This window comes from Sorex fumeus, unplaced genomic scaffold (assembly GCF_029834395.1).
Source record: "Sorex fumeus unplaced genomic scaffold, SorFum_2.1 ptg000128l, whole genome shotgun sequence".
NCBI lineage: Eukaryota > Metazoa > Chordata > Mammalia > Eulipotyphla > Soricidae > Sorex > Sorex fumeus.
This window is the reverse complement of record NW_026606185.1, coordinates 53,991,360-54,006,440: the sequence shown is the minus strand read 5'-3', so window position 1 is coordinate 54,006,440 and position 15,081 is coordinate 53,991,360. Positions and strand designations below refer to the sequence as shown.

At 39.8% G+C, this 15,081-nt stretch overlaps 1 protein-coding gene across 2 annotated transcripts in view; it reads right to left on the bottom strand.

The window, feature by feature from the left end:
• DCC (DCC netrin 1 receptor) overlaps positions 1 to 3,691 on the bottom strand; it is a 1,215,565-nt gene extending 1,211,874 nt beyond the window's left edge. For both annotated transcript variants that reach the window (XM_056138055.1, XM_056138056.1), the window contains exon 1: positions 3,461 to 3,691. In XM_056138055.1, coding sequence (XP_055994030.1) covers positions 3,461 to 3,551 — 91 coding nt within the window. In that variant the 5' untranslated portion in view covers positions 3,552 to 3,691. The remainder of the gene's footprint in view (positions 1 to 3,460) is intronic.
• Positions 3,692 to 15,081: the final 11,390 nt, after the last annotated feature.

Below are 15,081 nucleotides of genomic sequence, written 5' to 3'. Positions count from 1 at the left end.
TCAAACTCCTTCCATTGGCTTAGGAAAACCATCGCCCCCCACCTCCCAATGTAAAAATACTCTTACCCAGGAGAAACTTCCAGTCAGGAATTAGGTAGGATTAAAATTCTTTCTCTTCAATGAAAACAATAAGGAATGTACTGTGAATTTAATATTTTCAGAGAATAAACGTAAGTCATAACACTGCAATGTCATAAATCTCCACCCAGGGACAAAAAAAAAGTGCCTATCAGCAACTCAAGCCCACCCAGCTTTTAGGAACATTAAAGTAAATGTACTAGACTTAACATCTTCACAGATAACACATGTGGTGGCTGTTTCACATACTTCTTAACTCAGAAGGCAACTGCTGCTTTGTGGGAAATGGACACTGTGACAGGTCAGAGGTGATTTATGCTGCAGCACTCACGGCACTCACAGTGGACAGTGGGCTGCCCCTGCCCCCCTGCCCTCAGGACCTGCCAGGAGCCAGTCAGCAGTGCCAGATGGGGGTATCTGATCTGCTTTGGTGGGGGAGGGGAGCCGTGAGTAGTGGGCAAATTATGTGTGTGTGTGGGGGGGGGGGGGTGGTGGATGCAAACTCAATTCACCACATCCAGACAACATAAACTCTCATGAGTTTTTTTCCCATAGAATGTAACCTAACATATATAGGATGAAATAATTCATTAACAGAAATACTTGATATCATGTAGGTATTAACATAGATGCTTTTTATCTTATTCATCTAAGTTTTCAATCTCTTCTAAGAACACACAACTCTATTAGTTCTATTTTTATGCCTCTAGTCCAACATGTAAGACAGTAGTTTAAAAAAGTCAACTAAAAGGTGACCAGACTCTTTTCTCCCGCATCATCCTGGTTTTCCATGGATACTCCTTAGGGATGCTGTTTGCTCTGCCACAGCGTTTCATAAAGAACTACAGTATCTTCCGACCTCACCTCAGAAGTGGCAAAATACCTGAAGCTATTGTGCTAGTCTCCATAATCCTTTGTTACCAATCAACAGTCTTTAAAACATCCAGCTGAATGGGAATTTCACTGCCAGTTCACTAGACACTTAGCCTTATTAACGGCACCTCCTACTGGCCTTTTCATAGAGTGAACTATGCTTTCTTCATCGTCAATTTCTTGCCATGTTTTTGAAGAGGGGAAATTGCTACTGAGAGAGGAGAACCGGATTAATGAGCTAAGAACTGAGTGATCCGAATTAGCAAAGTCTTAAAAGTGCACCATTCACCTTCTGGGGACCTAGGCAAACACCACCACAATTCACTTGCAAATCATTCTAGAAGCATAGAAAAGCTTAAAGATTTATATCCACAAGTCTATCTACAGGTATTTACTTTGTATATGTAAATATTTGTCTATCTTTTCAACTGCAGATTTGTCAGTTGAGGAGGAAAATCAAATAAAGCAGTAAATAGCTGACCCTAACAAGAAAAATGAGTGGAGTCTATTTAATTTAGATACAAAAAAATAAAGCATCGAAAATTCTGTCCATTCATTTACGCTTCTCCCAACATTTCCCAAGCCACTTGGGAAATGACTTTAAAATATTTCCGTGTAATCGACAAAGCATCATTGTTGTTTTTCGCACACTTTTCCTAATGCCATTGAGTTCCACGCCTTCTGACTCGCTAAGCAGAGTGGGGAGCCCACTCTAAACTGCACGCGACCCCCACCCCCACACCCCTCCTCCCTTGATGGTCTCCCAAAGCTTCGGAGCGAGCACAGTTAACCTCCTGTGAAAGAGCGTTCTCTACCCAGCCGCTGGCTTTGCGGGTCTCCAGGAGGGAATTTAAAGGCCACCTATTCCTTACTGCAGAGCCGGACCCCCTCCCACCTTGCGCCGGGGTAATTGCCGAGGACAAAGCTCTGGGAGAGGGGCCTGGGAGGTGGGCACCGTCCGGATCCCGGCGCGGGGAGCGCGCCCCGGGCTGCAGAGCGCGCGCGGATGCGGGGACGAGCTCAGCGCGAGCACGCGCGCTCCAACACACACACACACACACACGCACACGCACACGTCCGCTTGCTCGCAGACTGTTTGAGCAAACGGAGGTGAGGAGTCGGGTCAGCGTGCCTGCGGAGAACGCAGATCGCGGGGGGTCCTGCCAGGACTTGGGGGACCCTTGTTGGCTGCGCGCTCGGCTGTCCAGATCCCCAGCCGCCGGAGAGGCGCCTTGGCCGCCCCTCTCGCCTTCACAACCCCGGGCCATGCAGCACTTCGCGGGCATCGGCGAGCCCGAGCTCCGGGCTCCCGGGAGGGAGGCTGGGGGCTTGGTCGTGATTTACATTCCGATCCCCGCTCATTTCTCAGGCACCAGCCAAAGCGCTTCTCCACCGCGCCTGGCCCCGGTCCGCAGCTCCCTTTTTCCTCTTGAATTTGGGGAAAGGTCGCTTCCCGGAGGAAGTGGAATGCTCTACCAGCTGCTCTGCCATCCTTCCTCACACATCCACTCCCGGTGCCCTGGAGCCCATCTACACTTGTAGAGAACCCCCCTCCCCCCCCCCACACACACACAAAGTGGACGTTCGTGAATCACTTTTCTCTTTTGAAATTGTTTTGGCCATGGAAGCCCCCAGTTCCATATCGGGGGACTGCAGCATCCCTGAGCATCCCATAGATTCCTCTTTCTCCTGTTATAACCCCATCCAAATCCCAGCACGTTTTGCCCCTTTTTATTAGAAGCTGTTTGCCAATTCCAGGGCCAAGGGGCCTGTTCCACGAAATATCAACCATTTGGAGTTTGAAAGTGTCCTGGACATATCTGGTGACTTGGCTTGTTTGTGAACTGCATTCACCATTAAGAGAAGAAAATAAAATAAAAGTAAACACTCCTCCTTCCACCTGGCAACTCTGCTACTCATTAGACACCACCGTGCTCTCAGCTGAAGTACCAAAACACATAGGCTGTTCTTTTCTCCATTCTCTATCAGCAAAGTCTCAAAATCCCAAAGGAGACGCAAAAAAAATAAATAAATAAATAAATAAGCATCCAAATGACTCAGTTCCACCATCTATGCTCCAGACTTTCTCAAAACCTCCCTTTTGACCTCTTCTGCTAAGCCCTGTCACCCCAATTACTCTCCTTAGGTTTCTGAAGCTTTAAATCCAACCGGGTTTCTTTTCACAATATCCCCATCACTTGCCTCTTCCCTGCCCAAGTCCACCAGCTCTCCAAAGCAAGACAAGTATTTGCAAAAGCAAAGGTGCAAAAGCCTCAGATATAAAAAGAGCTACCAGGACACCCCTCTCCCCAGCAAGCAACATCCTCCACCCTTGGGGGTGGAGGAGTGAGGGGAGTCTTCCAGTCTTTTATCATCTTTGAGGAAGGAGGGGGGGGAGGAACATCTTGCTCTCTCCTCCTCTACCCAATATCTACCACTTGTCAAATGAAACCAAAAGCAGAAAAAAGGGATGGGGGCGGCAAGGAGAAGAAAGGAAAGACTCTCTTACCCGACACTTGAAGATGTGCGCTGAGCAGGGTAGCTCCGAGGAGTACAAAAGCCAGCTTGGGTACCCAAACACATCCAAGACTATTCTCCATATTTCAGTCAACACCTTCGGGGCTGGGGGTCCCGGGCAGCGGCGGCACTCACACACATGCACTCACACACGCATGCACACATGCACATACACACACACGCTGAGCCCCTGGGCTTCTTCTTCCTCCTCCTCCTCCTCCTCCTCCTCGTCCTCCTCCTCCTCCTCCTCGTCCTCCACCTCTTTCTCCTCCTCCCCTGCGCCTCTTCTGCCTCCGATGCCTGTTTTCCTCGTCCACTGACAGAATCAGCAGGAAAACGAGATAGTAAAAAGTTCCTTTCGGTCCAAGAGATCCAGAGCCCCGGTAAAACCCAGGCAAACTAACTCAAGGAAACGGAGGGGAGCAAAAGGAGGGAAGGCATCTCTCTCTCTCTCCGCCGGGCTTGCGAGTCATCAATAAACAATATCCAAGAGGGCCCAAGAGGACGTGGCAAGCAATCCCGTGGCTGCGCTAGGCAGGAAAAGGTTGAGGTCGGTGCCTTGTCCTCAGCTGCGGAAAGTTAAGGAGATGGAGCTGCCCGGGCGCTGGAGCTGCCCGTTCGTGTTTCCTGCCAGAGCGAGGGGACCGACGGCGGCGGCGAGGCGGGCGGGAGGGCTGCGGGGTGGAGCGCGCTCACTTGTTACTGGGGTGTCCGCCAGCGGTGTGTGAGCTGGGAGTTGGAGCTGTACTATCCATTGATCCAGAGGAGTGGAGGGCTGCGAGGGAAAATGTGGAGACCGGAGGGAAGCGAACTGGATCAGGCCACGATTGCACGGGAAAGGGGTGGGGGCAGAGAGATGACGGCGAAGGGAGAAAAGAGCGAGCGGTCGGACGCGCTTCCAGCTGCTGCATTCGCCCGGTCTCCATATCAATGAGCAGGGATGCCCTCTGTGGGCAAAGCGTGGGAAGTCACTTTTGTCAATGGAGCCAGCAAATATCCTGAGCCGCTGAGCAGGAGGGGGGTTGCAGCCGTCTCTTTGGGCACTCAAGCTTTAGGAAATGATTTTTTTTATTTCATCGTGCGAGCCAGGTCGGTGTTTGAGCTAGTTCAGGTGTTCAAGGGACCGTTTAGCCCACGTTTCTTTCTCTGCCCTTAGTGTCATTTACAATAGAAATTTTACTTGGAAAGAATTACCTGATGCAACTTCCTTCTACCATAGGTGAGGACTGCAGGTCGCCCAATCAGACACAGACAATGGGAGAATGATTCACTATTATTATCTGACTTAATGTCTAGGGTCCCTATTTAGCAGGTCATTTTATTTCTTCTATGTTGCTTCTCTACACTTGATTCAATGCCTTCTTTATCCCCTGCTGTTTATTTAAAAAAAAACATTAAGTTCAAGGTGCACTGTTAACTCCCAGGAAATAGAGATTTGAGGTTAAATAACATAAAGTCTCTATCCTCAAATGGTCTCTGATATGTTGGGAGAAAAGCATAGATGGATAATGATGAGGTAGCATGATAAATATGAGTTACTACAAGGAGGTGGGAGTTCTGCAAGAACAGAAATGGAGAGACTTTTTCAGTTCAGGAAGTGTATACACACACACACACACACACACACACACACACATACACACACACACCATGCACAGAAAGAGAGAGAAACAGACAGACAGAGAGAACAACTCAGAAAAGGTAAATAGTGAAGTCCTTCAGGAAACTGCTTTTAACCGACTTTCTTTGCATGCCTTATCTCCATTGCAGGAAGCCAAGTTTCTTTGAGAGGTGAGGCTCAATGTCATTCATCTTGTCCTGTCTCACTGCGCTAGCACAGGTTTCAGAATACCACCTTTGCCAACACATTTTTGCTGAGTAGGTGAAATTACTGATGAACTGATTTGTCCAGGAAGAGTGATGATGGACAGAAATGCCACTGATCTTTGGGCAGAAATGTAGCTGCAGGTTTCTCTTCACTCCTGACTCTCTCTATTACATTGTCTATGCCAGTGGTCTCCAACCATCCAACAACACACCAGTGCCAGTCTGCAGGTATAGAGGGCTTGAAAAGGACTGGTCTACTGCTGACCAAGTGGATCAGTATGCAGGAAGGTGCTGATGTGCAGGTGGGAAAGACTGAGGAACACTGACCTATAAGTCTTTCTCTCTTTTTCTTAGCCATGCTTTCTTATTATCCTCTCAGACTTTGTTGAAAGAGAAATACATACAAGTAGGTGTTTTGAAAAGATAGAGGAAAACATTAAGATATGGGCAGAAATCATCATAAGGAAAATATTGTGGTCTGCAACTTCATAAAAGTGATTCTAGATCATTCCTCATGGCCTTGCTGCCTTAGGAAAGGTAACACATTAAGTATCTGTGATTTCTACATAAAAATACCCTGATGTACATTAGGGAGGGGATCATTTAGGATGGATTTGAACTCTCTGGTGAATCTCAAAATTTACAAAACCCTCCTGAGGATAAAGTCTCTGAAACATAAGGACTCTGGAGGATAAGAATTAGCTAAGGATAAGGTCTGTATAGCTGCAGATGAAAGGTCTAGTACAAGAGTCTTTAGATGGGTCCATGGACCATCCTGGGTGGTATATGTCAATCTTTAGGGAGTTCATGAGCATACTGAGTCTACCTGAAGAAGTTCCAATGTACTCGAAGAAATCTTTAGGACAATAATCATATCAATCTCAGTGATTTGAAAATGACATACAAGCAGATATTCAATAAACCTGAAGAGAAACTGATGGAAAAATGAAATAAATTGTTCAAATATAAGTAAAAGTAAAGGCCCTCCTGTTGATCATCGATTTGCTCGAGCAGGCCCAGTAACATCTCCATTGGAGACATTGTTGTTACTGTGTTTGGCATATCAAATACTCTCGGTAGCTTGCCGGGCTCTCCGAGAGGGGCGGAGGAATCGAACTCGGGTCGGCCATGTTGGCCGCTTGTAAGGCGAACGCCCTGCTGTGCTAGAACTTAATGCAGTAGTAAGCCTTGGAAATGCTATGGGGAAACTGAAAAATGAATCAGTACACTGGAATATACAGTGAACAAATCCAGCAAGAGGAGAAGATAGAAAGAATGAGAAAAAATGAAAGAGATGTAAGGAAAATCATTAGTAATGTCAAGAGGAACATTACCAATCACAGGAATTTAGGAAAAAGAACAAAGAGGAAGCAGAAAAGGGAGACTTGTTGAGGAAGTGATGAGTATTTCCTTAACCTGATGAGCAAGATAGGAATATTTATCCCAGAAGTTCAAACCAGAGTAAAACAAACAAACAAAAAAACCACCAAGAGATCTTGGGATCAAAATTGCTGGAACTTAAGACAGAGACATTCTTTACAGTCAAAAGACAGAAGCGAAACCTCATATACAAAAGAAAGAATATTTGAATCACAGCATACTTTTTCTAATAAAACTTTACAAGAAATATACAAAGTATTAAATAAAAGGAATATCCAACTGAGAATCTACTACCCGGAAAAACTGTCATTCAGAATTGAAAAAGGACTAAATCATTTTCAAACAGCAGTTGAGAGCATATTTAATCCAACTCAAGCTCTGGTTAAGACATTAAAAGACCATGTATAAAAAGTAAACATCAAATAGCACAAGCAATCAAACTTCTCATATAGATTTGGAACCAAATCCGTACTATAAATAATTTCTCTAAATGTCATTGGACTAAACACTATCATAAAACAACATAGATTACCAGAATGAATCAGGAAATAAAAACCCAACTTTCTGTTGTTTATAGCAGACAAATGCTCAGAGTGAGTAGCTGACTACTGGTTTAAAAACATATGATAAAAGATAAGGAGGAAGCAGTATGTACTGGTTAAGGGGTCAACAGATGAACAGAACTTGAATATTGTCAACATGAAGGCACCAAATGAAAGGACAGCAAAGTTAACAAAGCAATTTCTTATATATCTGCAGAGTCATATTGATGACAGCACAAAAGTAGCAGAGAACTTCAATACCCCCATTCTCATTTCTTGACAGATTAACTTGATGTAATATTAGTAAATAAATGAGTACTAAATAAGGAACTGAAAGAAGTGTGCCTAATAGGCATACTAGAACCCTCTACTTCCCCCAGATGATAAACATTCTTCTACAGTGCACATGGAACATTATCAAGGTTGATTAGATGCTTGGACCCAAAAAACATTCACAAAATCACAAAAGTAACAATCATATCAAATATCTTGTCAAGTCACAGAATTATAAATGAAAGAAAGTTGGATAAAGATTTAATATTTAAAAACTGAACAACATACTTATAAATAACGATTTGATTAAAAAGTTAATCAAAGAATCAAATACTCATGAAGCAAATGGAAATGAAGATATGAACTACCAGAATCTTTGGCACACAGCAAATGCAGTACTCAATAAAAATTCACAGCTATTCGAGTTCACACAAGGAATAAAGAAAATTTTCAAATTAATGACCTAAATTCTCAGCTTGAGAGACTGGAAATATAACAACAAATGAATACCAAAGTAAGTAGAATACAGAGATAATAAAAATTTTAGCAGAAATTAATGATGTAGAAAAATGACTATACAAAGGATCAAGGAAATCAGGAGATGAATCTATGAAAGAATAAACAAAATCAGCAAACCCTTAGCTAGACTCGCAAAAAAAAAAAGAGAAACTCAAATAAATAAGATCAGAGATGATAGGGAAGAAATGTTAACAGACCCTTCAAAAATACAGAAGATCACAGAAGTTACAGTGAATAACGATGCCATTAAGCTTGAGAATCTAAAAATATGGATAAATTCTTAAGATCATATAAATTTCCAAGAGTGAACCAAGATAAAATAGAGAACCTGAACAGACAACATATGCAAGAAAGAAAAAAGAAATAGTTACCAAGAGCAAATTCCCAGGTCCAAATGGATTCACTACTTAATTCAATCAAAATTTTAAAGAAGTTTTGTGTTCATACACCGTTAAGTACTTCCACTGTAGCACTGTCCTCCCATTGTTCATTGATTTTTTCGAGTGGGCCCAGTAATGTCTCCATACGTCATGGGTAGCTTGTCAGGCTTTGCCATGCAGGTGAGATACTCTTGGTAGCTTGCCGGGCTCTCGAGAGGGGTGGAGGAATCGAACCAGGGTTGGCTGGGCCGGCCATGTGCAATACAAACTCCCTACCGCTGTGCTATCACTCCAGCCCAAGTACTTCCAAAAATATTGAGGAAATATAAATCCTCCTTAATAATTTCTATGAAGCCAATAATACTCCAATACCAAAAACAGATATCACTAAAATTATAGACCAATATCAAAGATGAATATTGATTCAAAGATTCTCAAGAAATTTATCATGAACAAAATTAGGCAATGTATTTAAAGGATTATAAACTATAATAATATGGGGTTCATTTTAGGAATGCAGGGATGTTTCAATATACACTAATATATTAACATAATATACCATCTCAGCAAAAGGAAGATTATATGGTTATGTCTATTGGTGCAGATATTACGTTTGACAAGATCAAATAATAAACCGATACAATACTGTAACAGGTTAAAAATAGCACAAAAATATGTAGCACTATATTTGCCAGTAATAAAAAAGAAGAAAAAATAAAACAAATCCTTTTAAAAATAAATTCAACCTAATATAAGTTGTGAAACGGAAATTGACCTAAATATAATAATTAGAAATCAACCTAAAATAAAAGAGAAGGACCTATTCCGTGAATACTATATATCAGTGCTAAAAGAAACTGAAGAGGATACCAGTAAAAGAAATATATTCCCTGTTCAAAGACTGGAAGAGTAAATGTTGTCAAGATCAACTTCTTTACCCAAAGCATTATAAAAATCCAGTGAAATACCCATTAACATTCCAATAAAATTCTACAAAGACTTGGAACAAACAGTACTAAAATTTCCGTGTAATATAAGACACCCAAATAGCCAAAACAATCCTAAGGGAGAAAATAAAATAGAAAATATTGTTTTTCCAAATTGTAATTGTATGACAAAGCTATAATAATCAAAATGGCATGGTACTTAACTAATGATAGACTCACAGATCAATGGAAAATAATTGTCTCCTTGATTAAGTCCTATTATTTTCAGGCAATTAATCTATGACAAAGGAGCTAAGTACCTACAATGGAGCCAAATAAACCTCTCCTCAACAAATACTAATGGGAAAACTGGATGGTTACAATAAAATTAAATTGGAAACACATGTCACACCATTCACAGACATTAATTCTACGTGGATTAAAAACCTTGCAATTAGCCAAATCCGTAAAACACTGAAGGAAACATGAAATAGATTTCAGAGATATTTTCAAGATGACCACAGAAGCAAAGACAACAACAATCAAAAAAAAAAATAAAACCCCAAATGCAATGACATTAAATTAAAAAGCCACTCCACAGCATAGCAAACTCAAGAATTTGTAAAAATATTCTCTACTAACAGAGAGAAAATATTTTCACTCAAAACCTCAGATAAAAGACTAACATCCAAAAACATAGCTCAACAACAAAAAATTCAGCAACACCTCCCAAAAATGGCTAGAAGAGCTAAAAAAAATTTTTCCCCAAAGAAGACATAATGGTGCTCTTTGTCATTAATTATTAAAGAAAGGAAAATCAAAACATCAGTGAAATATCTTACAAAAGTGAGCATGGCACAAATCAAAAGCTGGAAATAATTGATGTTGATGAGCTGTGGTAAGAAAGAAATCCTCATTCACTGTTGCTGGAAATGTTTTGCTTCAATCTCAATGGGAAGTAGTATGAATATTTCTAAAAAAATCATAACAGAAATCCCTTGTAATTTAGTCATACCACTAGGTATTTACCCTGTAGACACAAACCAAGATTAATTCAAAAAAAACTTATGAAAAAGAACTCATGGTCCATAAAACTGAACACAGGGTTATGTTCAATTGGGAGAAACCTTTAGGAACTTGCTGGAGAAAAGTGGATTCACCTGGTGGTGAATGTGGCTTGAAATGATGTGCACATTAAATTACCATTAACAGTACTATAAATCATAAGACCTAAATCAAGATTTAATTATTATTTGTCAGGCTATCTTTCACCTACATAGAAATATACATAGACATTGTGTAGTCGATGTCCTTGACTAATTTTATGTCCTGGAGTACAGAGAGGTATTTTAGCTAATATTCATTATTTGTCTTCCTAATTTCTGTAGAAGTTCTCTCATTTTTCTTGAAGGGCTCCACTCTCACCTACTAGGTTAAGCAAATAAATCCCAAATCCCTTTAGTTAAGCAAGGTTACCTCACTTCAGAGCATGATGATAAAAACAGTGTTTATCGCTTCACCTACCTTTCAGAGCAAAGGGAGGCATTTGCTGCAATTTCTAGGAAGGATAGTTTTTCTGAATCTTAATAGAGGGAGCTGCTTAGAGAAATCTATTTTCCTCCTGAATTGTGAAAGATATAAACTAAAATAAAGATATTAACTTGGGGAAAATCTTGGAATTGCAGTAGATTCCATTGATGAATTTCGGATAGACCGATAATTTTTCAGAGTATCTCGCCCACATGGCAGAGTCTGGCAAGCGACCTGTGACGTATTCGGTCTCATGATGGAGACGTTACTGGGCCTGCTCGAGCAAATTGATGAGGGTTGGATAGATTGTAAATTCTGAACACACAAACCTGGCACTCTAAATTCCTGAAATGAAATGTTACTTTAGACAGAAGTAGATTTTCAGGTGTGATAAAAAAATAAGGATGAGATGAGGAGATTATCTCAAGATTATCCAATTAAAAAGTCTTGAAAATACAACAGGGGCAAGAGCAATAGCACAGTGGGTAGGACACTTGCCTTGCATGTGGTTGACCTCGCTTTGATTCCCAGCACCAGATATTGTGCCTTGAGTCCTGCTAGGAGTCATTCCTGAGTGCAGAAGTAGGAGTAACTCCTGATCACTACCAAGTATGCTCTCCCTCATCCCCCCTTGCTCCCGCCGCCTCCAGAGAAAAGGAAAGAAAAAAAATAAGGAGGTAGAAATCTGAGGCAGAGAAAGAGTTGTGATGATAAAAACAGAGATTAGAACAGTATAAAGGAGTTTCTGAAAGCAAATAATATCTAATAAATAAAAACTAAAGAGAACCTGAAGAAAAAATTTAAAAAATAAATAAAACCTAAAAGAAACAGGTGGCCTCTTAAAGCTAGAGAAACAAGATGCACAGTCTTTCTTGAAGCTTGAAAAAAGGAAATTTCAGTATGATTTCAGCACTGAAAAACATTTTTGAATATTTGACCTCCATGACAAGATAATAAATTTGTGTTATTTTAAGACACAAAATATATGTGGCTTTGGGAGACAATATAATGGGAAGTTGCTTGATCTCTGGTACAGCATATGTTCCCCTACATCTCAAGCACCACAAGGAGTGATCCCTGAGCTCAGAACCATAATTAAGTCCTAAGCACCGTTGGATGTGACCTCTCTTACAAGAGGACAGCATGTTATATGAGTAATAGGAAGCTGGTCCTGATGTTCATAACATGAAGTGGGGTGCTGCTTTAAACTCCATAAGAGGCACTAGAAGTAAACAATAGGAAGAGACTGAAAGAACTGTAAGTGGAATGATAGAAAAAAATTGGTACTAGACTCTCTTGAAAATATTGTTAGCAGAAAAATGTACATTTAAAGGGTGTTTTGGTGAAGACTAAGAAGGAAATAAAGATCAAATCATATTTTTGGAAAACTAGAAGAAAAAGAATCCCTGCTAATTAGGGGCATAAAACAATATATTTTCGAGTATTACATAAAAAACAGAACTTATAAGTGATGAACTTGGATATCAAGAAAATTCTAAAAGTATTGTGGATGGGTAGTTAATTTCTTTTTGTTTCCTGTGTAGATGTGATACTTTGATAGGCATACAAGCATTCAACATAAAGATCCATAACTTAATGATTTAGACAATTTTCAGTCTGTCCAGATCATAAAAGATAATAAAATTGAGGGGTTCATGATTAAAACGAAAAAAGTTTGCTCTGGAGGGAATGTCAAGGAGTGTGACTAGACAACCTTTTGTTCACGTCTCAGAAAATACTGAAAGGTAAGAGTTACTCTGAGCTCTTGCAGGAAATTATGGATGAAACCTCTTACTAATGGAATGAAAGAATTCACAAACATACTTGGGAGACCATGAAGCTTCTCAAGAAATTATAGCAATGAAACACTAAGATACTGAATTGAAAAGGACAGCAACGGGAAAAGGTAAAAGAAGCTTATTGGGTTCCTTAAATCCAATAGGCAGAAAATAGGTTGGGAGAATACTCACTTTCAAATACATGCAAGAAAAACCCTTCATAAAAAAAGGAACAACAAAGGATAATTCCAAAAATCAGTTGTAACTCCAGGGAAAGAGCCATCGGCCAAGAGGAAGGAATTAGGAATCACAAAGAATTATCCCCAGACCTTAAAAACTCCCCCTAGTACTACCGAGTACACCTCAAAATTACCTGAGAAAAACCAAACTCCCTTCTTTTTGTTTTTGGTCTCACACTGAATCTCTTTTAGGTAGGAATTTAATAGATGATTTCCTATGTCTGTTGTACAGCTGCATTATGAAGTCAGATGACACATTTTCAAAGTTTAAATACACAGAAATCCCACCCCACTCCCCAAATGGATCAAGCCTAGTTTCTCACCAATAACCAATGTAGGTGATGAAATAGAACACATGATTGAAAGATACTGAAATGAAATTCTGAATTCTAAGTTCATTCTGTGGCCTATTGAAATTTGGGGAGATACTGGAGTGGTGTAAATATAGATTACATGTGAACAAATCTTTGGGGGTCGGAAAAAATGTGTTGAGTTTAAATACTGACTCTCCAGTAGATGTCCATCTCCCAATCTTTGCACCTGTAATGACATTACCTTATGTGTCAAAGAGGCCTTGTGATGTGATAAAAGTAAAGATTATGAGATTAGGACAAAATTTTGTACTTTTTGGGTGAACACATTATAATCACAGAGACCATTTACAAAATGGAAAGAGGAGGAGGAGCATCAGCTAAGGAGGTGTGAAATTGAAAGACAGTGTGACATCACTGCTGGAGGTCAGAGAACACAGACAACCTCTCCTAACAGGAAAAGGCCGATAATGGATTTTGTTCTTAAGCCTCCAGAAGAGACACAGCCCAATGAATTCCTTGAGTACAGATGTGCAAGACCCACTTTTAGAACCATGACCTCTAGAAGGCTAAGATAATGAATTTGTCGTTTTCAGATACTACCTTTTCAGGGATTATTTTTCAGTCAGGCTATTAGCAGCTGAGAGCCTCAGAATCAAACCGAAACTATAGAATTAAAGTGAATAAAATGAAAAACTGAGTTCTTAGTGATAATTAAATAATAGATCACTTTACTTGATGTCAGCCCTGCCTTTGGATAGTTCAGTTATAGAGACAGTTCCTTTATCGTTGAATACCATGGTAAGCGAGGTTATTTACCTGTTATAACACAAAATATTCTAAACAACCCAACTGAAAACAAGTATTATTTTTATTAAGTACATTTCCCCAACATGGAATTTTATCCAATTCATTTTGCAACTGATTCGGGATGGTAAAAATTATTAGGTCTTAATATTAGGTTATTTATAATATGGTGAAGAAGAACACTTGTTTGTCCACACACTTTTTTCAATGTACAGTATATGTGTTATATAAGTATGTAAAATGGTTGTTAAAAGCAAGGGCAAGAAAAAATAATCTTGCTTTTAGGTGACCTCCTCTATAGTTAAATATGAAAAACATCTTCTATTACCTATAATCTTAAACGTTGTATATGTACTAGCAAAAAAAGTTATGTACCGCATTTTAATGTAGAGGAAGAAGGAAATGAAATGTCTAGATGAGTTCTTGGAAGTGACAGATCTCCTTTGTGACTATTAACCTAAAAATGAATTTCACTTATTATGGATATGCAAACTTTTGGAACCTGAAATTCAATCCCTATGCTTAAGAGAGTGATTTGAGGAAAAGCATAGTAAGAGAAAAATCCTTCAAAATGAGAGTTATAGAAGTTCCTTTTAAAAAAAAAACAGCATTACTGGCTTCAAATGTTTTCTTATGAGCAAAGATCACTCAAAAAATATAAGCATATCACCACTTTTATTAATCTTTAAAGAAAAGATAATGTACGTATACATGAAAAGCAAGTCTTTTTAACGTTTAGTGAAAATAAAAAGAGAACTCTGAGAACCAGCATTGGTTAACTTAGGTCACTGTAAACTGAGTTAGGTGAAAAATATCAAATCTGAATTTCAGTGAGGCATTTTACAATGTATTCATGATGTTGCTGTAAATACATAAATTAAAATAAGACTTACACCAGTATTTCTCAGCCAGGGGCCATAAGGGGAGCCAAAAGAAGGAAAAAGGGTCAGAAGGAGGCCTAAAAATAATGCATTGTTATGGGAAATATTTTTGTGGTGCAGTATTAACTGATCAATACCAATTAATGTCCACCATGAAAATTGCACTCCTGAGATTATAGTGTTCTGCTTCTCTTTGTCCCCATAGCAAAAAATTTTTAAT